The following is a 27071-nucleotide window of genomic DNA, read 5'->3' on the forward strand; positions in this document are numbered from 1 at the left end:
TCAAAATTTATGAATGAAATTGGGTTCGTGTATTTGAATGCAACGCAATAAATTAACGGGCTGAATTTAAATTGATTACAATTTCACATGTCACGAACACGCTAGAAAAGAACACGTTGTCAAAAACATATACAATTATGTTAAATGCACAGATGGGCAACTAATGACATGCGTAACATCTGATTCATCCGGAAAAAACGGAACCAACATGCTCGTTTTCAGGATAATGGGAAACTTCATCAATTTATATGTTGAAAATACAATTACATACAGCTGAGATACAGGATATAATATTCTACTGGCGCAAAAGATATATTTATATTGAAAGATAAAACGAAATTTACATGCTATAAATTAAAATACAATTACAAAATTCAGATCAAACTCCATGCATATGGAGTTGGCTTGCCCCTTGCCTCAGAAAAACTGAGAAGAAAGATCTTGGAGTTTCCTTGTATGGCAAACGGCATAAATCCTAACATATGTATACAATATATGTATGCACACTTGCTAACATCTTGAAACTTCACCAAACCCTGAAACTATGGACTTTGCTTTCATGTTAGCATTCTCAACTTCCTCCTTATCTCTTTTGGAAGTTGAACACCTTGATTGAGAAGGCAAAGGTGAAGCCGAAGAGCACGCAAATCCCGACATGGACGGCTGCAACTACTCCCAGAAAGTCCTGTCTGTAGCCAAAGTAGTCCTTTACAAAGTGTTCCACACTTTTACCAGCACTTTCACCTGAATCAAATATTTCTTTAATGTCTCCAAACTGTGAAGCAACTAATCCATACAGTGTGTACGAAACCGGGCAAACCCAGTAGTACCATCTCCACCAAATCGGCATCCTCTGTCGTAGAAACAAATTTAGTACATCGTTTAAGTAATGGTTGGGTTGATACATCAGGAAAATTCTTAAACAAAGGTAAAAAAAAACTGATATGGAAAGAAATTTTAGGAATTTACCGTTCTTGGAATGATGAATCCTGAGAAAAGGTTCCATATAGCATAGAAGGCAGAGGAGACTATGGCAGCAATGTTGTGGTTGGGAGTGACGGCTACGGTCATCATGCCGTAGAATGTGAAGTATAGGAAAGTGAAGTACATGAAGAAGAGATACCATAAAAATTTGCTCACTGTCCAATCAAATCCGATCATGGCGTATACTATAACTCCGTATATGATGGTTTGAACAAAAATGTATGGGAGCTCAATCACAACCTGCAAAACATGGGAGTTTGATGAGAAAATCTATCATGACCAAATTCACCAAAATCTGATGAAATCCATGTTTATATCCAACCTTGCTGAACTTCATAGATTGAGAGTAATGTACCTGTCCAAAGGCATATGGCAATGCTGAGTACATTCCAGCTGCCCTTTCTCTGTAAAAGACTGTCCTCTCAATAGCCACAACTGGCTGCACTGATGAAGCATTTTGTACACCAATGAAGAGAACAGCAGCATACATGGAACCCATTGCATTGAAAAGGTCTTGTTGGCTTCTCCTGCATTTTCAAGAAACTCTTGTCAAAATAAGGACTAATAGATCAGGGGTTTCATTCTCAAACGATTCGATCTGTATTTTATTTTAACTTTAAGTTGCCATTTACCTTTTGGAGCCGAGATCCCAGAATATCGTCCCGAACATTAAAGCTATGAAAGTTGTGAACAAGAGTCTCACTGCACTGTATGGCGGGTTTCGCCAGTATGATAGATGTTGTTTCCATAGACAGGCCATACACTGGCTGAAGAAAGACTGAGAGTATTGAGTAGGGAAGAACAAGTCTTTTGAACCTGATGGAGGAGTACTAAGGTCCTTTATCAGAGCTTTGTTTCTCCTGAACCATTCAACACATTACTATTACTAATTTGCAGTATCAGGGCTTTCAATCAAAATTTTAAGAGTTGAACAGGTTTCAGTTCAGAGTCTCTAGAAGGGGGATTTAGAATTAGTATTGGAAACTTCAAGGGAACCCTACCCATAGAGTTCTGAGTTCTTGTATATTTCGGCGAAGTTGACACCAAGAGCTGCTTCTTGTGCTGCTGCAGTAATCTCCAACATCCAAGTCGCGGGATTGTAACCATCTTTAATTTTAGGAACTCCATCAATTTCCTTGACAAAACAAAACCATATCAGTCACATTTTTTATCAGATATGACAATAGGTAACAAATGGTCAATGTATTGGCCGCGGTAAACATGTTATGCATATATTTGCAGCATGCTTCTATAAACCTTACCTCAAAGTACTTGATCAAATGGGTAGAATGGCGGCCCAAAGGACCCACATATATTTCTTCACCTCCCCTTTTCAAAAGAAACAGCTGCAAGGGGACATTGAATTGTTCAGTTCTTGTCACATTATGTAGTTCAAATTTATAATCCTACAGCATAAAAGAGTGTCTCACCTCATCGAAAGCATCAAAGATGTCGATGCTTGGCTGGTGGATGGTGCATACTACAGTTCTCCCAGTGTCCACTGTATTCCTCACTGTTCTCATTACAATTGCCGCTGCCCTGGCATCGAGGCCAGAGGTTGGCTCATCCATAAATATAATGGATGGATTTGCAACAAGCTCTACTGCAATCGTTAGCCTTTTGCGCTGCTCAGTTGAGAGACCATTCACTCCAGGCAATCCAACAAGCGCTTCCCTTATCGAGGTCAGTTCTACAAGCTCCATGACCTCCTCAACAAACATCTGCAAACCGTGAATCAGATTTATGGTCAACAACTTGGCAGAACAGACCACATAAATAATGAACTTATGCAACCTTGCCTTTTGTTGCTATTTCTTTCATCTACCTCAAGCTTCTAATAAAAATAGAAAGATAGGTCAAAAGTATATACCTTTCTTGTTGAGGAATCAACCTCAGGAGGCAACCGGAGCCATGCAGAATAAACCAAAGACTCGTAAACCGTAACATGAGGAGAGTGTATATCAGTTTGCTCACAATATCCCGATATGCGAGCAAATGTTTCTTGCTTTTTCGGATGCCCAGATATTGTGATGTTTCCCTCAATATATCCACCTGTTTTCCTTCCTGCCAAGACATCCATTAGAGTAGTCTTTCCAGCACCACTAATGCCCATTAGAGCTGTTAAGACTCCTGGCCTAAAAGCACCAGTCACACCCTTCAGAAGCTGTAGCCGATCCTCAGTTACACCTTGAGTTTTCATTTCCTGAAACCATGTAATAAGATTAAGGGTAAAGATGCATTCTGTGTTAGGAATTAGTTCAAGGCTTACAATGAAGTACATTTCTATAAACAGTCAAACAGTACTTGTCTGATAGCTATAATTATAATAAAATTCGAGAGTAATAACAAAAGAAGGGTCAAATTTGTTCATGAAAATATTCCAAGCCTGAATTCTTAAAAACTCTTGCCTCTTACATAAAACTTAAATATACCTCAGGCATGTCAACAGCATATGTGATTTCATCAAAAGTAATCCAAAGAGGTTCAAAAGGAAGAACCATTCCGCGCTTCCTGTTTTCGTTGGCTTCAGTAATGCTGCCCACTCTCGCCGACAATGTTCTGGATGATACACTTCTTCGACTTTCATTCCTTGAGTCTGCATTGTTTACCAAAGCATTAATCATGTTATAAATCAAAATATGCAAGCTAGATGGAGACCTATACTTGGGAGCTTTATGACCTACCAGAAGAGTTCTTTCCCCGTGATGATAGCTCAATGGAATCTCCAGTTCTATCACTAGTTTTCTCAGCTAAGGCCTCTTTGGATAGGATTGCCTGAGGCTTCCCAAATGCTGCAGGAATATTGATTGATTATTAGAAAATTATGTCCATTTGGAAACACCAAAAATACATATATGCATAGGTAGGTACTTACGATCAAGATATTGTAAGGCCAAAGTGAAGAAGAAATTGAACAGAAAAATGTATCCAATTGTAGCTCCTACTCCAATCCAGTACCAGTATGGTTCAATGAAAACCCCGCGAGACTTCAAGACCATAATTCCTAATGATTCTGTTGAATTAGGAGGAACCTACGACACAAATATATCCATATACATATCAGCTAATGTTTTCAAAATTAATTCTCCAAATCTTCTAACTTTTATGCTTACATGGCTCCAACTCTTTCCAAGAAATTCATTGACAGCTATAGCGTTCTGGCCGTACATCATTGGTGAGACCCAGTAACCCCATAACCACCACTTCTGCACATCCTCTGATTAAAAAATGACATGTCTTACAGCATCAGTTATTATGTTGCAATATCAGGAAAAACAAAATGAAATTTTGTAGTTGCTTAGATTATATTGTATCATTAACTCACCTCGTGACAAGATAAAGCCACCCATAACTAGAACTGCAAGTAATGCAAAAGACCCGAATGTGTTTGCAACAATTATATTCCTCCCTAATGCCCCCATAAATCTGAATAGTCCTGATGCCATCTGGTTAAGGCATAGGAGTAAAAGGTATTGCTTGAAAAACCTGCCATTGATTTTCATCAAAATCAAATACTAAACCAAGTCTGAACTATGAATGGGAATTTTTGTGTCTTTAATGTTTTCTTTCTCACCTTTCGATGTTTGGATCGAAACCAATTACATAGTATGTCATGACCACCCAAACAGCACATTCTATGAAGGTGATAGGGATCTTAAGGATCCATGTTGGTAAAGAGTATGCCCATGAAGGATAGAAGAGAAGGTCCCTTTGCTTGAAAAATACAGGAAGTTTCATGATAGTCATGGCAAGCTCCGAGAACCCGTTAAACATAATTATGATGATTGTATAGAACATAGCACCCAAGTAAATACCCCCATCTGCAACTGTATCCCGGTGCATCTTAGTCCGGAGAAATAGCGTCATTGATATGAAAGCCATTAGAGTGAGCTGAAACCAAACACCACATGAAATCAATATGCATAGTACTCACTGAGTTTCATTGAAGAGCTCTGCTTTTTAAACAGAGTTTGCACCTATTTCATATGTGGAATGTCCAGTAATTTGAAATATTTTCCAACAGATTACATGATTATTGCTCAAATAACACTTACCTGGGTCATTTTGAAAATGTAGACAAACGAATTCCTCTTCATAAGCAAATATTCTCTAGAAATGCAAGCTTTGAGCAGTTCCTTCTTGCTGACACCATACTTCATAGTTGTTAAAGCTGCAGGGTGACTTTTGGACTTGTCAAATGGAGTAGCAAGTTCATCACCAAGTTTTCGACCGATATGAAATGACTGAAATGCTTCAGCAAATTCCTTGGAAGATATAAAATTATATGGCTCTTCTTTCTGCGCCCAGTACTGCTCCTGATCTTTCTTTGATGTCACCTATGGTGCAGCAGGCAAGCAAAAAATAAATGCAAAGTTAGAATGAAGTTCAAACTCTCTGAAGAACAAAAAGCGGTAAGACAACAATAGGAGTGTAAATTAGAATTACTTCTTGGAGGAAGTCAGCTACTCCTTTCCTCTCTGGACATTTGAAACCCATGTGCTCAAAGAACTCGAGCACATTCTCACGGGGACCTTGGTATACGATTTGCCCATCAGACAACAGAATTATGTCATCAAATAAATCATAAGTTTCTGGTGCTGGTTGGAGAAGAGAGATAAGAGCAGTTCCACCGAGGATGTGGATGGATTGTCTGAGTGAATTCACTATCTGAAATGTTGTTGAACTGTCTAAACCAGTTGATATCTCGTCCATAAAAAGTGCTCTTGCTGGTCCGACAAGCATCTCCCCTGCAATTATGGATCAGAATTTCAATGACCAAACCAGTATGCAGTGACAAACCAGTAGGCAATAAGATGATCAATGCTTTACCTGTCGTGACTCGCTTCTTTTGCCCACCAGAAATACCTCGTACCATTTCATCCCCCACCATGATGTCGGCGCAAACCTCAAGTCCCAAAATCTGCAAAGTTTTTATTAGCATATGAAAAACTTATCCCAAAATCTGAATTTTTTTTCTGACAAAATTCATACAGATTTTAGTCTTTTTGGTTTCTTGAGCTTAAACTTAGAAGGAAAATGTATCCACCTTGAGTATATAATCTGTAACTACGTTGGTCTCTTGTCCTTCTAGTGATGCTGCCTGCAAAAGTTGAGAAGCATTTCTAAATGTTGAGAATGGCTCTTTTAAGCAATACTTTTGCATTAACTGAAATATGTTATAAGCAGAAAGTTCTATACATATTAAGTTTACCTTCATGTAGATATCTAGATCCGCATCTGGCATGATATTTGCAGCCTTTTCTCTCCTTGATAATTCTGCCAACATTTCTGAAAATTTTCCAAATGAAAAATTAGATTTCCAATTCATGAAAATTCTTCAGGCTAAACCACATATGTCAAATTTCCTGGGGTTTCAACTCACCATAGCGCGGTCCGACCCCTTGGCATCTTGCTGAAAAAGCCAGTGTTTCTCTCACTGTCATTTCTCCTATGTGGAGATCATTCTGACTGATATAAGCCGATGTCCTCTCCGGGACAAACTCTTCCATCCCATGTCCGTTATATGCAACTCTCCCAGAAAACTGGAAAGTTAGAAGCAAGTTTATCAAATTATGAAGTGAAACAACTCTGTCAATAAAGGGCTGTACACAAAATTGGATTAATATCCTCACTTTTAGATCTTTAGCAAGTTTTCCAGCCAAAGCCAATAGTAATGTGGTTTTTCCAGAGCTTGGGGGTCCTAAAAGCAGTGTCATTCTGCAGAAGGCAAATCAGAAAAATGAGAAATTACCAGTTTAAAGGTGTATGATTATTGCATCAGTTGGTTCTGTCAAGTTACCTTCTTGGTTTGATAATTCCACTAACATCATCAAGGATTGGTAATGGTTGCTTTCTACTTGGAAGAACGTGAACAAAATTCAGGAACCCCTTCAAAATACAAAATGTCAAACCATTAAGTTTTGAGATATATAAAATTAAAAATTAGAGCTTCCAAATTTTAAAAGATGATGAACTATTGAATTACCTCTAAAATGTTAACACAAAAGTTGAATATTGTAGGCAAGGCCCTGCCTCCCACATAAGCTTCTGCTTCAACACTCAAATGCTCAAACCGGACTTCAATTGTTGGAATATCCAGTCCAACCCTGAATTTCAATACATTAACTTCATCAAAATCTAAACACAAATTCCTCAACAACAACAACAACAAAAAACATTCATTTTCTGTTCAATCTTTTTCTCTAATTTCACTAAAAAAGCTAATTAAGATGTGAAACTTACCGATTAATCCGGTCCTTAAGCTTCAACAGGAACTTCTCATTATCTTCATCTGCAGTTTTAACCAGCCTCTCCAAAACACTCTTTCTCTCTAGCAACCCAAGATTCTTGATATCAATCTCTCTGGCTTGGCCTTCTCCTTCAGTAAGTATGCCTCTTCTGATACGCAAATAAGTAGGCAGCTTCTCAATGGCTGCCCATTTGAGAGCTTCTTCATCGTCTTCATCATGTGAAGACTTGGAGAAAACATCCATGGCACTGTTCCTCCATATATTTGAACTGCTCAAACGTGCGCTGCTCACTCTGTATATATCACCACCACCTCCACTCTCCATCTTTTACTAACTATATTGCAATTTCCCAATACAATCAAGCAATCAAGCACAACCCACAAAGCCTTCTGCAACTCTCATGCAAAATTAATACGCATTCATGGATTTTTGAGCTCAAGCAGCTCAGTATCCCAGATGGGTCTGAATATTTATGAATGGACAGACTTGGAGAGTTACATTAACGTTTGTGAAAAGACAGCTCTGTTTTTCTCTGCTTCTGCATTGAAAGGATTGTTTGGAGTTTTGAATTTTTTGAGTTTGAAGTGAAAGGAGGGTATATATATACACAAAGCTAATGAATAGTCAACTTGTACTACATTCATTGTTGTAGTATGATGTAATGGCATATATCATATATACATGGCTCAATTTAAAATAGAAAATAAAAATAAAAAATAAAGTTGTACAAAGATTTTTCGATTTTGTAATGAGTTGATTTTTTTTTTTACACAAGTGATAGTCTAAACTATAGGGCTCGTTTGATTCATGGATTGAAACTCATTCCCAAGCTCCTAAACCTTGAACCAAACGGGCCCTAAGGGGAGGAACCTGAAACCAGTGATATGAAAATCAAGGTCTTTTCCTCACTGAGCTAGACCTCGTTGGCTAATGAGTTCAGTATTTAATTATGGCTAACATCATAACTTTGTTATGGATGCTTCGCCCCGTTGTACCACTATCTTAGCAATTATCCTATGTTAGTAAATAAAAAACTACTGAGATTATCCGGAAATGCAGGGGAAATTACTAATAATTCGAATTTTAGTGTTTCCCATCTTCACAGGTAAGTTTGAATGAAGTGCCATTTTGTTTGAGCTGTCCAAGAATTCAAAATCCAAGTAATATTATATGGATTGCCGACGTTATTTAATAATCATAATTAATGAGTAAGTAAGTGAAAGATTCTGTAAACCATTGTACTGACGCTGTACAAATCTCGCATGATATATCCAATATCTACTTTTAAATTAATTAAACCATTATATATTAGATTTGTTCATTAATTCCAAAGATAAGAGTGAATTAGTAACATGGAACATGCAGTCTGGTTGACGCAATTCCTGGTTAAAATAAGCACTTTGTTCACAAGGGAGGAAGAAGAAGAAGAATGCTGCAATTTGGTTAAAGGTCGTTTTTGTTTACCTGTAAACTATGACGTTTTTTTGGGGAATTTTCTGGCATTATTTAGTCTTCATTTCGTGGCAGACAATCAAAGCCCAAAAGGGATTTTCCTCTCCTTTGACAGAACCTCTTGGCAGTCTTGTACTTTTTTTTCCTGGAAAGAGGGAAGTTTCTTGGCAAGCAATCAAAGCTCAAGCATTTCCAAGTCATACTTCAAACCACACACGTAAATATGATAAGGGGTTTTTAGATCCAAGCCCAAAAGGTTTGGCTTTTATTAGGTTCTTATATGACAATAAGGCAAAACAAACAAGCCAATGAGCCACCAAATTAGCTTCTCGAAAGACAAAACTTGTTTATTTTTTTTATAAAAAAAACTAATTATTAAAAGAATAAAAGTAAAGATTGATACTCTTTCTTGGGTTTATTATTTACATGATACAGAAGATGGTAATAGAATAATAGAAATTGAAGAGTGGGCTAGAGTGACATTCTTGTGGTATTAAATTTTCATGTGGAGTTGTCACATAGATTAATTGCTTCATCCCTTAAGATGCTCTCTTCTCTTAGAGAAAACAAAAATAAAACATAACACACCTTCCATCTTATTTCAAATAGGAGAAAAATAGTTCAGAAGTCAAAAGAAAATCATGACAAATGAATTGCAAATTGTTTTTATATTTCTGTTGTCAACCGTGTTAGATCAAACTATAGCTGGACGTGGGTTCAGAGTATGCAGATCAAGGGTTGGGATCATCCCAGCAAAGACAATCCAAATCTTGAAAAAGATCTTGCCTTTACATGCAATGCATGTTTTCATGTGGGCTTTCCACTAAGCCAAACAAAAATTAATAAGAAGAATCTTTCATGGGGTTGACTCCAAATGGTCTATGAGGGTCGTCGATTCTATGGCATATATGGCTTCCAGAAATTTTTTTCAAGGGTTTAGGGTTAAAATTAATTAACGTTATCTTAATATTAGTGAAGTCTAATTCCAATAATTTGGCTAATAGGTGTCAGTTTTCTAATAAGAGTTCCAACTTCAAGTGTCGAACACACGTTGAAGATTTTTTATTTTTTATTTAATAAAAGCGATATTCTAAACTACCTACTAGTCTGCAAGTCAAAGTCTTTTTTTACTGAGCTAGACCCGTTGGCCATGCTGAAGATTTAAATGGACAGAAAAGGTTAGGTTATTGTTTGCATTAAATGAACAGTAAAGCGGTGGCTTTAATTATAGCTTTTGATTAAGGATTACTTGAGCAACAAGCCATGGAAGTAAAAGTTGAAGACATACGTTATTGCTTACTTCATGAGCATCTGTTCAAACTTAATAAATATTCAGAAAAACAAAACTATAATATATAGACTCTTTACCAACTTTATCCTATTTCTTAAACCAAAAGAAATTATAAAAACGATTTCCCATTTCTTAGAAACAATAAAACGTTTTCCCATTTCTTTTGAAGCGTCGCTTCACATCTTGCATCTTTGATTTAAAGGTTAATTAAACCCTAATTTCGAGAACTCATTTAAACATCTACTTTGAATTTCCCTTAAAATAATCCTATGAATTTGAAGTCCAAAAACCGAAAATTTTAAATGTATATCCTCCATTCAAACGGGCATCCAAGATATTAGGTTTTTATTTTTCCTGCATGGCACGTTTAGCACATTCCTTATAATTCAATTTTAAAGCATAAAATTTTGAACTATGTCTGCTTAGCTTATTATTTTAAGCTTTTTTTTTATTTATCATCAAAGGTAAGCTTTTAAACGTACAATGGAATTTATTTGAATTCTCTATTAATTTCTCATTTAAATTTCTATCAAAGGAAAAAATCTTATAAAACCATACATGTACCTGGTTGCAATTCAAAGATTAGTGACGTTTACGAACTAACACTTGTTATTATGGTATTTCTTTTCCTAATGTCTAAAAACGTCATGAGTTTGAATTTCCATTCTCTATTGATTAAAAAAGATTAGTGATGTTCCACTTAACTATACCGTTTACAATATGAATATCCCTATACGAATCACAATTTGCTTTCTTTTCTGGTCAACAGAACAACAAGTATTAGGATTGAACAGATGAGGATGTAGATATGACAAGATTGAATTTATTTTGACTTTTATGACAACAAGACTTTTCTTATTGAGAGATGCGATAATATATTAAACTCACACACACAACACGGATGCTAGAACTCGAACCCAAAACTTTATCTGAAGGAACAATTACTCCAAACCACTACATTAGTTGCAAAATTTATATACATTTAAATTAGCATCCAAAAGCGAGTTGAGCTCCTCTTTCAGTCAATAAGATTTATCTGGAGCTGGAGGTTTGGCCGTATTGCTCTGAGGACGGGCCTTTGGCGGAGAAAATTTTCCTATTCTTTATTCTTTATTCTTTATTATTTAAAACTGAATTAGGTCAAAGGTTTTTTTTTTCTTCCTATAATAATGTAGGTCAAAGGTGGAACCACTTAATAACTATCTATTTTGGAAATAATTATCTGAAAACGTAAATCAAATCCTTAACATAAAAAAGAAAAGAAAATACCGAAGCTCAACGTAAAATGCCAATGCGTGCGGCTCTTGCCAAAGGTTCGACCAAGCCCAGCAGCAATATTTTATTTATTTATTTATTTTTACAGGAACCATCAAGATTAATTGGATCTATATGATCATATGTCCCATGTGTACAAAATCCCCACACATCCGGAGAAGATATGTCGGTCCATATGGTCAACCAATTATTTTTCTCCCTATTATAATCTTATGATTATTATTATTATTAATGTATATTATACTATATGTTATGTATAGTATGATATTAATTAGCTATTTCTTGGGTACATGCATCTAAGTGGAAGTTGATTGAGGCCAGGCCAAAATCTTTAGTTTTATTAATTAAACGAGCTCGAGGGAATTTCTTCTTTGCGTTAATGACTAATTGAGGAATTATAATCTCAGTCGTCCATTACATATATTGAAGGGTTAGATATTGTTTTAATATGTACCACAGATGCAATTCAATAATCGATATTAGAACCAATTCTTAACATAGAATCCTTAATGGAGCTAAACGAACTTCAAAAATATCGTACCACCTTGTCAATGTCATCATTTACTATGGGCTGCATGGGAGTCCTCTATTATTTGATCCGTCGTATTTTCTACTTCATATTTGGTGTACGGATGTTGAAAAACTAAAATTGATCAAGTTTCCTATATTTAGAGACTAAACAATATATCAATATTGAAAGTGAGGATGGAGAAACCATGAAATTGCATGCAAAACTACAATTTTGTGTGTAGTTTTCTAAGTGATATGCATAGAGTTGCAAGTTAATAAACGACAAACCATGGAATCTCCCCCTCAAGAAAAAGTTAGTTGTTTTGAAATACCCTGCATTATGCTGAAAAGAGTTTAATTATAGATAATCAATTCGTCATTCAAATAATTAACTATGATTGTCGTTGTTGGCATCCTCCAAAGTAAGTTATTTTGTTTGTGGACTAGAGACATTGTTTAGGGTTTTAATTAGTGCATCATTAGGTATTTTTTATTATATTCATATAGAGCTAATTTCATCTTATTGGCTAGATAGAGATTTTGGGGATGACAATTGGTCGAATCGGGGGTGGGTATGCCATTCCCATCTCCATCCCCCTCCCCATTAAGCTTTTTTTTCCCATACCCGCTTTCACTCATACCCGCAATATCCATATCGAGAATTCCTCATCCCCACCTTCGTTGGGGAATGGGTTCCCTGACAACGCCCCATTACAGAAGAAAAAACCAACATATAACTAATTTGTTGAAGGAAAAAGAAGTACTAAGGCAAGATAATTAATCGAGATTGACTAATTGGGAATGCCTAGCCAAGCTGGGGGCCTTGTTTATAAATAGAATTTTTTTGATTCAGTTACATATGATGCCAAGGTGCTAACTGCCATTCAATATGAGGTAATCCGTATGATTAACTGTTTTAATTAATTTTATCTTGACCGCAGAAATAATTGACTGTTCAACCTCAAAATGACGTCGATCCTCCAAAACAAAATTGGCCACCATCAAGGGTTGACATAGAAAGCGGCTATTAGGATAGTATTTCTAGCTAGGCTGCATCTTATATATCCTTTAAGTAATAAAAGTTTACAAATTCAGCCCGCAATCTGCGTCAGTAGTCCAACGGTTAGGATAATTGCCTTCCAAGCAATAGACCCGGGTTCGACTCCCGGCTGACGCAGTTATCTTTTATTATTTTTGTAAATTTTAACTTTAATTTTTTAAAATCGCATAGGAATAATAATAGAGTACTTTGTACTTGGTAGCTACTTACTATACCTTTCCAGCCTAAATAGTTAAAAATCATGTATTAATTTATTTAAGATTAAGATGTAAGATAATTAAATAAACATAAAACTCAAATTTGGTGGTCCTACTCCTTTAAGATAATGCTATTTAAGTTTTTCAACATTATGCTCTTTTTTATTTTATTTCCACTTTTTTTTTTAATAATATTTTTGGTCAATATAGGTCAGGCTATAATAACAGTTTGTTTCATGTATTATTCATTTGTCTCTGTATGAATGTGTAAATTAATCTCAGAAATTATGGAGAGAAGAGAGCATGTATCCAAAAGTCCAAATCTACCAAGTAAGATGCTTCATCAACTGCAACACCAACATCATTATTTAAGCTCTGTTTGGAGAAGTGGCACGTCATAGTTTCAGTTCCAGTTGCAAGTGTTGTCTGTCTCAATCAAACTACAAGTAATTTGAGAAAACTACTTGTCCACATTGTGTTAAATAATAACCTATTTCCCTTTAAATCAGGGGCATTAGCTGTGTAGACCTTTGCTTATGCTTTTCTAATCCAGAAAGTACATATAATTATGTATATGGCTGGACGATTGGTGAAGGTAATGCATTCATAACTGTCGTTCATAAGGTTTGAATAAAACTGATTGTCATTCTAAATTTTCATAACATATTAAGGATTACAAGATATATAGTTTAATTATATAAAAAAATTGAAAATAAATACTTAGCTTCACAAATACATTGCATGTAACCTCCTGTGGTTGAAACATACACGTCATGCTTTGGGAGCTTCTGCTAAAGATTGGATGAGGGGACACAATCAAGTTTGGAAATATGGAAGAGAACAATGAATTGTGAGGTGCTAAATATATTCTAATGCCAAAATGCTAAAAATACAAAAAATACAACAACAAAAAAGGAAATTGGTGGGCGGATGTTTAATAAAATAGTACATGTTTTCCATTCTACGACTATCCTATGACATGTTTAACAGTAATGTCCAGTGGTCTGGGAAATTGAAGGTTTTGTGGTAGCATGAAATGTGTCCACTTTTGATGGGTTTACTTGGACGGCTTGTCACCACCATGATGAATACAAGCCTCCTATCAAGGGTACAAAATCAGAACAAGAATTGAAGAAAATAAACATAAACATACATAATTGGACGGCTTGTCACAGCCATTTGTATACATTTGATGCTCACATAGATAGTACTAAATTAAATTCTGGCCATTGACTTTGAAACTCAATTTTTGTTGGGATATAGTGCAACCCTTGTATTGTACTAAGAAACCCAGCTAGGTTTTGTTCAAATCCATCAAGAGGGTTGGAGAGAGTTGTAAAATAAGATCGTCTTCACATAATTTGATTACCTCATCACGCGGAAGTGTAACCATCACCACCCTACTTAGTTGGCCCTCACTGGGTTTCGCCGGAAGGATCAGGACTTTCCCTAATCCTAGCACCGGCTCAATATAACACGAAACATGAATCGGTGCAATCCCATCTTCAAAAATTGTTGAAAACGGGTCCACAGCTTCTAAGCTAGCACAAATGAGATCGCAGCTGTTCATCAACGAAGGAGTTTGGTAATCGTTGCATTGAAGCCATTCGATCAAATCCATGATTCCCTCATTGTCCATTTTTGCTACAACTTCACCTATAGAAGTTGCAGCTTGTGATAGACTATTTTCTTGGGAACTCTCTAGAGGGACCTTATTATAAACCATGCTATTTCCAAAGAAGCCCTTGTCCAACCCCAAAACCTTTCTCACATCCATAAATATGGACATGTCAATAAGCCCATTTCTCACTCCTTTGACCTTACTAATACAGACCCAAAATAGCCCAGCCAGGGCCTCAAATGGTGATGGGCTTGATCTGTCATTTGCACCATTGGGCTGGGCCCTTTCCATGCAGGCCTGAACCATGTTGTCCGAAAAACCAAAACTAACAGTTGTGTGCTTTTTGTCTACAAGATCAATGGACTTGTTGATGGAGGCTTTGTAGTGGTTGATCAATGAATTATAGGGCTTGTGGTTGGGCCTTGTGTTGCCGGGACTCCGCGGCGGCAATGGATAGAAAAATGGAGGACTCATCATTTTGCCTGGAAAGGTGATGTCGGCCCAAGCCTTGATGAACATGGTGGCACAAGTAGGATCTGCAAGGAGATGAGTGCAACTTAGCCCAATTGCCAATCCACCATCCTCAAATTCAGTAATCTGCACACAAGAAAATAAAGAAACTATCGATGATATTACGAAAAAATGTTATATTGTTGAAATGTCAATATAATTATATAATATATCAACCTGAACATAAAATGTGGACCAAAAGTAAGGCTTATGGTACATTTCCTCCCAATAAACAAGCATAAGCTCCTTGTCCCTATCCACATTTCTTAGCCACTCCTCCAAACTCCCTTTGGCCTTAGCTTCCAGCATTCTCACACCAGCATCATTGCACTTGATCATCCACTGATCATTGTCATTCTTCTGCAACCGCCCCGTAACGATCGGGAAATGCGTAAGCGTGACGGCGAGGGACTCTCTGAGCCTCCCTGTGATCTCACCAGGCTCTGTTGGGGCACCCATTGATGGGTAATACAAGACCATCCTAAGATGGTTGTGTTCCATATGGCGGTCAAGGGCGGATAAGGGGTAGCTTTTTCCTGCTTGGACTGGCTTTGTACTCACTACGGTGCGTTTGCAAATGATTGTGATGATCTCGGCCATTGCTAGGATCTGGCTTGGGATTTCCGATGATGATCAAGGCTCTTATTTATCGGTTGCAAGTTAGAGATGAAGGAAGGTTGAAGGGTCCATGCATAGAGGAACCAGAAAAAACAAACTCTCGTGTATTGGGGGAAATGAGATTCTCGTGATCCAGTTAAAAAACTAATATCTTGTTGGCAGGTTTGCCTTTGCATAATGAACTCTGTTTTTGTTGCCTCTCTCTCTCTCTCTCTTTTTTGTTGTTGAAGAAACTTTGACAAGGGAAAGTAAAATTATGACATGACATGGCAGATGGGTCTTTGAAGACAATCATAATAGTTATTTCAAAAGTAATAAAAGACTATCAAAATAATTACAATGAAGTATACAACTATAGAATTTTCCTTGTTTGATTTGATGGTGGATATGAAACCCTCCTTCAAACCCCTTATTAAAGATAAATTCTTTTAACTTTTATATTTTTGAGATCCATGTAAAAGAATAAATGAGAAAATAAGAACCATCTAGGAAATTTCCCAAAAACCATTAAGTCGTCGTTTAGAAGCCCAATTGTAAAAGTCCTCTTGGCTTTTAAATCCAGACCCAAAATAACAGCCCAGTAAGCATAAGTGACTGGAAGAGAAACACGCGCGCACAGAGCACGTGTGACACACATCTCCATCCCTCTCCTCCTCAATTTCTCATATCACAATATCTCACACCGATCAGATCAGAAACCCTCCCTCTAATACCCAGAAGAAGAACCAGAAGCAGAAGAAGGGTTTTCGAAGATGTCAGGTGCAGTAGTGGTGGGTTACTCGAGCTCATGGGCGCGCGCCCTAGTCCAGATCTCTCCGTACACATTCTCCGCCATCGGAATCGCCGTTGCCATCGGCGTCTCTGTTCTTGGCGCCGCCTGGTTCTTCTCTTTCCCTTGCCCTATCTTCATTTCTTAATTAAAGTTTTAATTTTTGAAGTTGGTATTAAATTATGGAAATTATTGTGTGGAAATTAGGGGGATTTATATCACTGGCAGCAGTTTGATCGGTGCAGCAATCAAGGCCCCTCGTATCACTTCTAAGAATCTCATTAGGTAATGATTTCTATGAAATTTAACACAATTTCTCCATTACATGTTTGTTTAACCTCTGCTTTTCGATTCACAAACTTATAAAGTAAAATGAAAATCCCAGAAATTGAGGTAATTATGATGATCTGAAGTGATATCCCAGTAATTGGATTTGATAGTGGATGTCTAGTCTTAATTGAGAAATGGTTCTAATTGTTTTTGGCAATCACTTATATAACTAGCTTGGTTAATTGATTGGTGTATGGAGAATTGTGCTATCTATTCAAAACACCCCTCAATACTGTTTCTTCATACCAATGTGTGAAGTTTTGTTATCTTCTTTCACTTCAAGCTCACTGCCATTTTTGTTAGAAGTTTTCTTTATAGTGAATGATGTACGTTGAATTTTTGACTTAAACATAGCACTGATTATACATTCGTAAGTCTGACGTTAAGGACTAACTTCGATGGGATACATCTGTTGTATCAGTGTAATCTTTTGTGAAGCTGTTGCTATATATGGTGTTATTGTTGCGATTATTCTACAAACGAAGTTGGAGAATGTCCCAGCATCAAAGATATATGCACCTGAGTCTCTTAGAGCTGGATATGCTATCTTCGCCTCTGGGATTATCGTGGGCTTTGCAAACCTTGTCTGCGGGTTGATATCTTTAGCCTCGTTTCTCACTTTTGTTGTTTTTCTTTATGGAGTCTCAAAAAAATTCTGTGGTTCTTGCAATATGATGATTTTGATATGGATTTTGTTTCTGTGGCAGTTTATGTGTGGGAATCATTGGAAGCAGCTGCGCATTGTCTGATGCCCAAAACTCTTCACTTTTTGTGAAGATCCTTGTGATTGAGATCTTTGGCAGCGCACTTGGATTGTTTGGAGTGATTGTGGGAATCATAATGTCAGCTCAAGCAACATGGCCTTCGAAATGATAATTTGTTGATCAGTAGAACTTGGCAACACATTACCATGTTATGTGCGCAAATGAATTTCTGTATTTTGTGCTTTTCATCATTAGTGATAGGAATGTTCAAACTACTGTGGAAATATTATTTTGCCCACTTGTATCAATCTTAGGCTGTATTTAATCTGATGGGAATGAGTTTGTGGGAGAGCTGGTTGTTCTATATTGTATAAGGATGAGTTAAGCATTGCCTCATTCATGGTGGTAGACCGTATTATCTTAGTTCTGAATTAATAACGTAATGATTTTTTGTGAAAACCACCTCTCTGAAAGAAGCTGATTTATTTCTGTATCTAATTTTTTTTCATATCAGATGAACCTTGTTTTTTTTCTTCTATAAATAGTTTGAACAGAATAATGCATGTACAAAGATTGAACAACAGTGCTCAAACAGAGATCATTCCCTATTGGCTGCGTTGCATCAAATTAAATACAATAAGGTATGCTATTCTTCTGTTGAAGCTCTCAGAAGCAGAGGAAGAACAATCTATCTTGATGATTTCCAGGAGCGTAACATTTTAATCAAAGTAGTATGGCAGGAACATCACTGAAAAAGGGCATGAGTCTCTGTTGAAGCTCTTGGCATTCCTCTGAACTAGCAGTCTTGGGGTCAAAAGACGGTCGATCAGGAAGAACCAGGCCTTGTTTAATCCGACCCATTCGCCTTGCGTGCAAGACTTGTTTGGATACAACTGGTAGGCGAATTGACTGATATTCTTCAAGAGCTGATTGCAAATTTTGTGCTCCCCACTTCTTCAGGCATTGGCCTAGCACTGCAGCATCTAATACCGACATATTCGTGCTTCTTACAGCATGAGGAGTTGTGGGATGAGCTGCGTCTCCAACTAGTACCACATTGTCCCAGTAGATTTGTTCCAAAGGTTCACTGTCATATATGGCATTGATGAAAGGCTCCCTAGTTTCTTTGATCACTCTCACAAACTCTGGAAGCCACACCTTCTCTGCTTCTTTGTGCATATTCTGGATCGTGTCACTGCTTGCTTTCGTGGTCATCGAGTTACGCTTCAGATCAGGCTCTGGTTGGTGGACATACCAAATCCAATTGAGCCTCTGGTTCAAAAGCTCATATAGCACAGTGTGACTTCCAGAACCTAACCCAAAGTACAAGCACTTCCCAAGTTCAGGGTATGCCTTCCGGATGCCAATTATGGTTTCTGAATTCTCATTTCCTGAAAAATCAAGAACGCCTCTCCATGCAGAATAACCTGAATACCTACAAAATCATTTATAATCAATACCATAAAATATACACTTTTTCATGAAAAGGGTTGACATTCACAAACCTCAGTTTATGGTCAGGGACAAAACTTTGGCGGATAGAGGAGAGGCACCCATCTGCAGCAACAAGCAAATCGCCAACGATTTCGATGATCTCATTCATTTGATGAGCTGCGGCCTTCACTTTAACTGAACCCTTGTCACTAGAAACGGAGAAAGATAGGAAATGGTGACCCCAGAGAAACAAGTTTGGTGGTAGAGCTTTGTACAGAAGGGCATGTAGGTCAGCCCAATGTGCTGCTCTACAGTTGAAGTCCTCATCTCTAGTTAATGTCCATTTTACCTTTTTCTCACCATCTATTGCATCATTCTACATAGCAAAAAAAAAAATTTCTGAACTAGGAAACTTGTAAAATTGCAATATAACAAGATTGAATTGGGAATTAATTGAAGTTTGTACCTGATCAATTGTGAGGGATAGAGTGGCCTTGTTGAGAAGCTCAGGCTCTTTGATCCATGACTGAATGAGTTTTAGAGCCAGAGGGTCAAGGCCAAGTCCTGCCCCAGTTGGGCTTCCAGTTGGGGCTGCATATGATTTCTCTACCACCACAACATCCCACCCAGCTAATATGAGCGTGTGTGCGCATGATACCCCTGCTATGCTCCCTCCCACTATCACTGCCTTGGGCTTTTTCTTCTGATCAGTCATCTCTCTCTTCTCTCTCGAGAGAGAGGCCACAGTGTTCTCTCTCTCTCTCTCTCTCTCTCTCTCTCTCTCTCTCTCTCTCTCTCTTATCTGTTTTTTTTTGGGTGAATTGAAGAAAGTTGGAAGTGTCTCTCTCTCCATCTAGAGGAGGGTTCTTTTTTTATATTCTTTTTTTTTAATCTCTTGTTTTTGGTGAATTGAAGAAAGTTGGTTGCGACTAAAAGACAGTAGGAACACTACAAGAAAATCATATGGCCTCACATGAGAAGATGGTTTTCTAGAGGCCAGATATTTGTGGAGTTATGTTTATGGTCCTTACTAGGAAAAAAGAAATAATATTGAACATGAAATAGATTGATGAAGAAAATGTAACAGATAATGCAGAATAATGATATGAAGTTTGTGGAAATTTTACCCGTAAAAATGATAATATATTTTGATACTGTGGTACATAGTTTTCACTTTATTGAAAGAAGTCTCAAGTATAAATCTAACTAATGATAATTGTTCAGTTTTGGTCAAAGTTAGGTAGGGGAAGATGGTTTTTTCACACACATTACTAAAATGTCATGGAGTTTCAAATCTGAGACCACTTGTCTACAAATCAAAACCTTTTTTCACTAGGCTAGACTTGTTAGCCAATTGTGGTTTAATATATAATATATATATATATATATATATATATATTTTAATGAAAAAAAGTTTAGAAGGAGATTGGCTACTCTCACCAGCAGCGCTAGGGCATACCCACAACAACGAGCCGAAAGGATTTACGTGTGGCACCCAATTAAATATATAATTTTTTTTTAAAGTTCGTAACAAAAAGAAAAAACCAAAAAATAAAAACCGCATACATTTAGAGATATGTTAATGGGCTTGAATCTCATACTTTTACCAGTTAGGCCCTGGCCAGGTCCGCCCGGACCACTACATAAACCCAAAGATACGCTGTCCGTCCAAAATTACAAATCCGCCCCCTCCCCTCACTCCCCTTCTCTCTGTGCGCAAAACCCTCTCTGTGCTTTTCTTCTCTGTAAGTGAAAGTATCTGTGGAGAAATGGGGGCTGGGCGTGAGGTCCAAAGCTCACTGGACGGACTGAGGGACAAGAACGTGATGCAGCTGAAGAAGCTCAACACTGCTCTCTTCCCAGTTCGCTACAACGACAAGTACTACGCCGATGCCCTCGCTTCTGGCGATTTCACCAAACTAGGTTGAGCTACGCTTCTGGGTCTTGCTTATTTTTTCATAATTTTTTCTGGGTTTCGCTTATTTCGTGTTACCAATATAGCTTTTTGACGCAAAATGCCTTGAAATCTCTCATAGTTCTCGTTTATTTGTAAAGCTTTGATTGGCTTCTATCATTTGAGCTTGTAACTATGCTCCAATTACTGTGTGTTTGTGTATTTCGTGGCTTTTTTCCACTGTGCGTAGTCTGTAATCTTTGTTGTTTGATTTGCTTATGCTTATTTAAAAATTATGGCGTGTGTTAGAAAATATTGGCTTTTAGCTCTTTGCATATGAAAATGCTACACTTTTGAAGAATGTTGATGACACAAATGTACTATTTTACTTATAACACACTCAGTGCACTGGGGGGCCTTCAAGTAAATGGGGAATGGATAGTTATTGTTTTATCAGGAATTTGGGATAGTTTAGATATGTGTAGTAATGCTTGGTTCGATATATTTGTGAGTCAAGAGTCTACTTGTTTCTCCTTGTTGATGTTCTCAAAAAACCGCGAGGAACTACATATGTGCAGCATCATATGAGGTACTCGAGTGATTAACTGTCCCACAAATTCTTAATCAGAAAGGTTACTCAATAAAAGAAAAAGAAGATTTGAAAGTTAAAATGTCTTCATTTACGAGTTTTGTTTGTTTTCGTAATCTATTACCCTAATAAATTTTTGTAGTGCTGGTTTTTTAATACGCCCGCTTGATTTTAGGAAGGACTGCTGTTGTATGTCCTCTTATATTAGACTTGCAAAGAAGGTCATTACCTTTTCTACACTTGTCAGAACTCATGAATGAAGAAGTGGGTGGGACAGTGGCTTGAGCATTTTCAAAGGTATCCTGTTATGAACTATATGTGCACAATGTGTATGTGTAAGGACCAATTGTGGGACTATCATTTAACATGCTTATTGACTGAGCTGTCCAAGTCAATTTCTTATAGTTTCTTGATGAAGGTGCATGTGTGGTCTAGGAGATTAGATTGATTGATATACCTGGTACATGTAAAGAAAATTACAAACCTATTGTGTTTAGGTATGTCCTGAATTTATCATTCTGGGGATTTGCCATCCTTAGCTCTCTTGTGGATGCCAAATTGATAAAAATTATGGATGTTGAAATTTTAATTCCTGCTGTTGTTTTTATACAGCATATTTCAGTGACATATGTGTTGGTGCAATTGCATGCCGGCTTGAGAAGAAGGAAGGTGGGGCTGTCCGTGTGTACATCATGACACTGGGAGTTTTAGCACCATATCGTGGGCTGGGCATTGGTAAGCAAGCAACGTTTCTTCTTCTTATAACTTTGGTATGGCAGTAGGGCTCTGTTTGAGAAACAAAAAATTCATGTTTATTGGTTTTGACTTTGGTCGAAATACATGAACCATCCTTTGTTTAACTTTGTCTTCTGGATACAACTTGTTATGCAGTAGAGTGGCCTTTGAAATTTCTAATTGATTTAAGATTAGGTTGTCAATAAAAATCCCTCACACTTTTTGGTGGTACGGTAAAAATTTGGTTAATCTGGACGCTTACAAGTATGTGCAGGTTTTCTGATCTAATTTCTGGTATTTGTGCAGGTAAAAAGCTGTTGAACCATTCTCTTGATCTGAGCTCCAAGCAAAATATTTCTGAAATTTACTTGCATGTTCAGACAAACAATGAAGACGCCATAAACTTCTATAAGAAATTTGGGTTTGAAATCACGGAAACCATCCAGAATTACTACACAAACATCACCCCTCCAGACTGCTATGTCCTTACCAAGTATATTACTCAGACAAAGAAATAATATGTCAAAGCTATCAATGGGGAGTTGTTACATTAAATTTTGATCTCTGTTATTTCTAAATTATGCTGGATTTTGTCTAGTTTTTAGAATTATAAACTTTGCTAACATTTGTTGGAAGCCTGAATCATGTAACAGTTAATCTGCTATATTTTAAGAGAAATGAATGTCTTCTAATGATTGGATTAGCTTACGAGCACTTGAAAGTTTTGTAATTTATTTGGACCAGGTATGTGATTTCAGCATTTTATTAAGGTAATGCGCCACTATCTGTGTGCAATGGCCCTAACATCAGTGGCCTTGTATCTTGACCTGAGCCACCATGAGTGGGAGAGAGAGGTTGGCAAGACCCTCCCACAGTGCTGAAGGGCCAAAGTTGTTTTCGCTTTTACAATCCAACTTATCTGTAAATGTTGAGTGGGAGGAAAAAAAATTGGATATCTGGAAAACCCCTTCTGGTTCTTCATGAGGAAGTTGCTTGGATTCGCAATTCTGCAACGACCGTGGAATTTAAAGTCTGTGAATCCTACTCAGACGTAGCACATAAATTGCTGAACTGAGAGCTCCTGAGCAACAAGGATTAATGCCCATATCTCTCGTTGATTATTCTTTTGTTTTACGAGGAAAAATATATGCTGCCTACTAACATAACATATAGAACTGAATATACAATATATGATTTACAAAGTTCAACCAGAAATACTATAATTACAACATATTACAACAGCTTTGCTTATTCTTCCACATGTACAAATTCTAAGGTCGGAAGTAGGTGAGCAAATGTCATGCATAAACAGACCTCCCTCCTTCAGAGTGACCATCGTCCGAATAGCTGCATCGAATGTTCAATACGCCAAGCCGCCAGCAAAAGCATTTCCATCATGAAGTAAACTCTCCGTCAGCCAATAACCATCCCATGAACCTCCAACCCTCTGCCAACAACAAGCTACAGATCAGAACTGGTACGATATAATTATAGTTCACATAGTATACCTATCCTGCATAGACATGTTCACCACTCTCCTATTCCCTTGAGACAATTATCATAAACAATACATATTCACCAACCTGAACCATTGTGAACTGAAATATTTCTTCTTCCTCTGGACGACTTCCTCGTATCCAAACCCGCTGCTTGAATCGGTTCTAGTTCACAGTTCATTAAACAATGACAGTTGATTAGAAACACAAATTTACTGTTAACATCAGAAAACTTAAGACTAGTATGACAGATAGCTCAAAGTTACACTACATATAAGAGCTCAAATTATTATGCACGCATCACACTGAACAGCAACTCATACCTCCTCTACAAACAAACTGCTCAACATCTTCCTCTCCTTGTGGCCTAGCAACACTCTATAGGTCGAATGGTGAAAAATCCGCCGAAATCGTTCAAACTGCACTCACAGTGAAGCAGACAACCAAGATCAAAAGTATTAGCTATAATATATCATATCAGCAATTGTGTACAACTCTACAACTATTAAAAATTCAAAAATGCACCAACCTGCCCCAAATCAAAGAATGGCCCAAAATAGGTGGACCTTTCAAAAGGATCAAACCCCGCAAACTATCAACAAAGGGAAAAAAAAAAGGTCAGTTCAAAGACCACCCTGTTGTTCAGTGTGATATGAAACATAAAGCCAGCCCAGCAGAAGAAATGACGAAACTTTACCCTGTACAAAACTTCGATGCCATAATCTTGACGGGGTTGGTCGTTGTACTTCAAGGCATCAAGCTGATGCTGAACAACTTCTTCTGCGCTAAACTAGAGCACAGGTCACATAGATTGACAACATGCTAAATTAAAAAGAAAAGAAAAATCAATCAGTGAAATGGTGGTGGTGCTCATTTTTGCATGATCAGATGCTTACATTTAATCTGGGGCCAAAGGGTTTCTTCTTGCGAGATTCTAGCCTGCAATTCAAAGATAATCAACTCTAAATTATATCAAAGCAGAGCTTGAAATCAAAATTAACATCAACATCAACATCAACTTTGAATTTAAACATTAAATAATTCACAGAGAGAGAGAGAGAGAGAGAGAGAGAGAGAGAGAGAGAGAACCAATCAGCTGAGAGGAAATCGGGAACGTCAGCAGAAGCTCTGAATCGAGAGCTGAGGGAGACGGTTGGAGGTTTGATATCAGCAGAGAAAGGTTTGGTTTTGGAAAGGAGAAACAGAGAGTTGGGATATGACAGGGACGAGCAAAACGACATAGTCTTAAGCCTGGAAAGAAATCTCCTTCTCCTCTTTCTAAAGTCTAATCTGTACGGTATAACTGTATAAAAAGGGAAATGGGTGGAAATTGGAATGGAAAGGCGGGGAGGGTGGGTTTAAGGATGAGGCTGATTCGATATTCACCGTTTGATGGTGACAAAATAGCTCTTGGAACCAATGACTTTTATTTTTTTCAAACTCAACTACATAAAATCCGCGACCTTGATAATTATTTCATATTAGTACCCGAATTCAATTACAAACTATTTTTTTTTAGAGAAATTCTGGGATTGGATTCATAATTCAGCAAAAAAAAAGTCACTAGCATCGCCAATACAAACTAGCCACAAATGGTCATTACAATAACAAAGCTATCTAACAAAAATTCTGCCATATGCAGCCCAACTAAGATTGCAAACTTAGAACAATAAAAAAGATATAAATCTTGAAAAAACCAAGTCATAACAATACAAATAAAATCTCACGAAAGAGAGGTGGAAAACTCCTACAAAGATAGAGGTGAAAACTATACATAAAAACCAAAGAGTCTTTGCGATTTATTCTAAACATAAAAAAAAAAAACCACAAAAAGGATAGTATGAAGATCTGAATATGAAATGCAGGTGGACATCTGACGATGAGACGCAGAAGCTTGTGATGGGTGGAGGAAAATCATAACAAAGCGAAGACAAAAAAGGGAAACCTTATGTCGTTGAAAATGGGGGAAGAGAGGAGAATGGAGAAAGAGAGAATGGGAGATGGGAGGAAGAGAGGAGGGGAGCTTAAAAACTCATATTCAAACTTACAAAAATATTTATCACAATCTTTTTCATTAGTAAGATCGTTAAGAATTTTGTTAAATGCTAACATGAATTTAGGTTTCGGCAATAAGCACTTGTCACTGTTGATGCCTAAGAACATCCAAAATCATGCTCTTAATTTTTTTTTAGCTAAAAACACACAAAAGCTATTTTAGGAGCTCTCTATAAAATTTCAACACCAATCATACTGCATCATTAAATTATAGGGAGCCACTATGACTTTTTTCTCTCTCCTCATATTTAGAAGCTCCTAGAAGTCTCCCTATTTTAGAATTGTATTTTTTCAATTCCTTCCTAAAATTTTTATAAGGAGGTGGTCTAAAATATTAGAGAAGAAATATATGAATCGTCATTCCTCATCAATCTAAATAAACTTTATAAAAATTTTATTAAAAAAAACTAGGGGTGGCAATTTCGGGCACAACCCATTACACAACTCGAAACCCGCATGAGAATTTAGCGGGTTCAACACGCACAATTAAAATTCGGGTCATTTTCATGTCAACCCGCCATGATCCTTTTAATAAATGGGTGGGTTTTGGGTTAACCCGCCAACCCACTTAAATACCTTTAACCCGCTAAAATACCTGTGTAACCCGCCAACCCACTAACCCGTTTATTTGTTTATTCTTCATCTTACTTTTTTTTTAATGTCTTTTAGTGGATACCACTTAGCGGGTCAACCTGACACGACCTAAAACCCACACGAGAACTTAACGGGTCAACCCATGTATGACACTTTTATTAAACGAGTCGGGTTTGGATTGAGCATTCCTGATATGTATATAATCTTGACTAGGCCTGTAAATAAAGTCTAGGCCCAATGGGCTAGCCCGAACCTGGCTCGATTTTTTGATGTGTGGGCTTACTCGGCCTAAAGTAATGGGCTGGCTTAGCCCAACCCAAAGTCTAATATGTAGGGCTTAGGCCTCATTTCTAAGCCCTTTAAAAGCTCGACCTGGCCCGATTATAATTAATTAATTAGATTAATTATAATTATATTATATGTAGTATTACATTGTCTGCCATAGTATATTTTTATATTTCTATTCCTTGATGTGCTAACTATATTTTGTCTTGAAGTACCAACTTTTGTCTTAAAGTACCAACTTTGTTTTGAACGAAAGTTGCTTTACCAACTTTTCTTTAGGCATATTTACCCATTCCAAGGGATTTAGGCAGATTTACCCATTCCAAGTGTCATGACTCGCATGTTGAAGGCTCAACTCAACAACTATCATGTCAACCTAGATGATCCATTTGTGAAGGTCAAGCCCCACAAGAGAAG

General features: G+C 37.2%; 6 protein-coding genes and 1 non-coding gene across 7 annotated transcripts; 3 read left to right on the forward strand and 4 right to left on the reverse strand.

Annotated features, from left to right (window-relative positions):
• Nucleotides 1–224: 224 nt before the first annotated feature.
• On the reverse strand, nt 225–7787 carry LOC110744788 (pleiotropic drug resistance protein 1-like). The gene is made up of 24 exons (XM_021944804.2): nt 7228–7787; nt 6971–7091; nt 6785–6873; nt 6618–6702; nt 6368–6527; nt 6197–6273; nt 6032–6085; nt 5815–5905; nt 5431–5732; nt 5040–5321; nt 4559–4875; nt 4310–4470; nt 4098–4201; nt 3860–4016; nt 3669–3776; nt 3417–3580; nt 2855–3187; nt 2415–2705; nt 2247–2330; nt 1986–2119; nt 1617–1844; nt 1340–1511; nt 970–1224; nt 225–853 (listed from the first exon to the last, which is right to left on the reverse strand). The coding sequence occupies exons 1-24, from the start codon at nt 7557–7559 to the stop codon at nt 584–586; spliced, it is 4371 nt and encodes a 1456-aa protein (XP_021800496.2). The 5' UTR covers nt 7560–7787; the 3' UTR covers nt 225–583.
• A 5081-nt stretch (nt 7788–12868) lies between these two features.
• On the forward strand, nt 12869–12940 carry TRNAG-UCC (transfer RNA glycine (anticodon UCC)). Its single transcript has one exon. It is a non-coding gene; the product is annotated as a tRNA-Gly (tRNA).
• Nucleotides 12941–13919: 979 nt separating this feature from the next.
• Nucleotides 13920–15833, reverse strand: LOC110769111 (HXXXD-type acyl-transferase family protein). The gene is made up of 2 exons (XM_021973016.2): nt 15329–15833; nt 13920–15238 (listed from the first exon to the last, which is right to left on the reverse strand). Exons 1-2 carry the CDS (start codon nt 15749–15751, stop codon nt 14315–14317), a joined length of 1347 nt encoding a protein of 448 aa, XP_021828708.2. The 5' UTR covers nt 15752–15833; the 3' UTR covers nt 13920–14314.
• Nucleotides 15834–16395: 562 nt separating this feature from the next.
• LOC110769113 (ATPase, F0/V0 complex, subunit C protein) lies at nt 16396–18031 on the forward strand. Its single transcript, XM_021973019.2, has 4 exons — nt 16396–16649; nt 16746–16823; nt 17290–17460; nt 17576–18031. The coding sequence occupies exons 1-4, from the start codon at nt 16522–16524 to the stop codon at nt 17739–17741; spliced, it is 543 nt and encodes a 180-aa protein (XP_021828711.1). The 5' UTR covers nt 16396–16521; the 3' UTR covers nt 17742–18031.
• A 9-nt stretch (nt 18032–18040) lies between these two features.
• Nucleotides 18041–19867, reverse strand: LOC110769112 (FAD/NAD(P)-binding oxidoreductase family protein). The gene is made up of 3 exons (XM_021973017.2): nt 19473–19867; nt 19078–19382; nt 18041–19007 (listed from the first exon to the last, which is right to left on the reverse strand). The coding sequence occupies exons 1-3, from the start codon at nt 19857–19859 to the stop codon at nt 18296–18298; spliced, it is 1404 nt and encodes a 467-aa protein (XP_021828709.2). The 5' UTR covers nt 19860–19867; the 3' UTR covers nt 18041–18295.
• An 806-nt stretch (nt 19868–20673) lies between these two features.
• LOC110769099 (Acyl-CoA N-acyltransferases (NAT) superfamily protein) lies at nt 20674–22927 on the forward strand. Its single transcript, XM_021973001.2, has 3 exons — nt 20674–20929; nt 22102–22224; nt 22531–22927. The coding sequence occupies exons 1-3, from the start codon at nt 20776–20778 to the stop codon at nt 22740–22742; spliced, it is 489 nt and encodes a 162-aa protein (XP_021828693.1). The 5' UTR covers nt 20674–20775; the 3' UTR covers nt 22743–22927.
• A 455-nt stretch (nt 22928–23382) lies between these two features.
• Nucleotides 23383–25054, reverse strand: LOC110769104 (DNA-directed RNA polymerase subunit beta). Its single transcript, XM_021973006.2, has 7 exons — nt 24810–25054; nt 24617–24659; nt 24418–24510; nt 24250–24312; nt 24044–24139; nt 23808–23885; nt 23383–23671 (listed from the first exon to the last, which is right to left on the reverse strand). Exons 1-7 carry the CDS (start codon nt 24959–24961, stop codon nt 23585–23587), a joined length of 612 nt encoding a protein of 203 aa, XP_021828698.1. The 5' UTR covers nt 24962–25054; the 3' UTR covers nt 23383–23584.
• Nucleotides 25055–27071: the final 2017 nt, after the last annotated feature.

The sequence above is a fragment of the Prunus avium genome, chromosome 1 (assembly GCF_965620075.1).
Source record: "Prunus avium chromosome 1, drPruAviu1.hap1.1, whole genome shotgun sequence".
Classification (NCBI taxonomy): Eukaryota; Viridiplantae; Streptophyta; class Magnoliopsida; order Rosales; family Rosaceae; genus Prunus; species Prunus avium.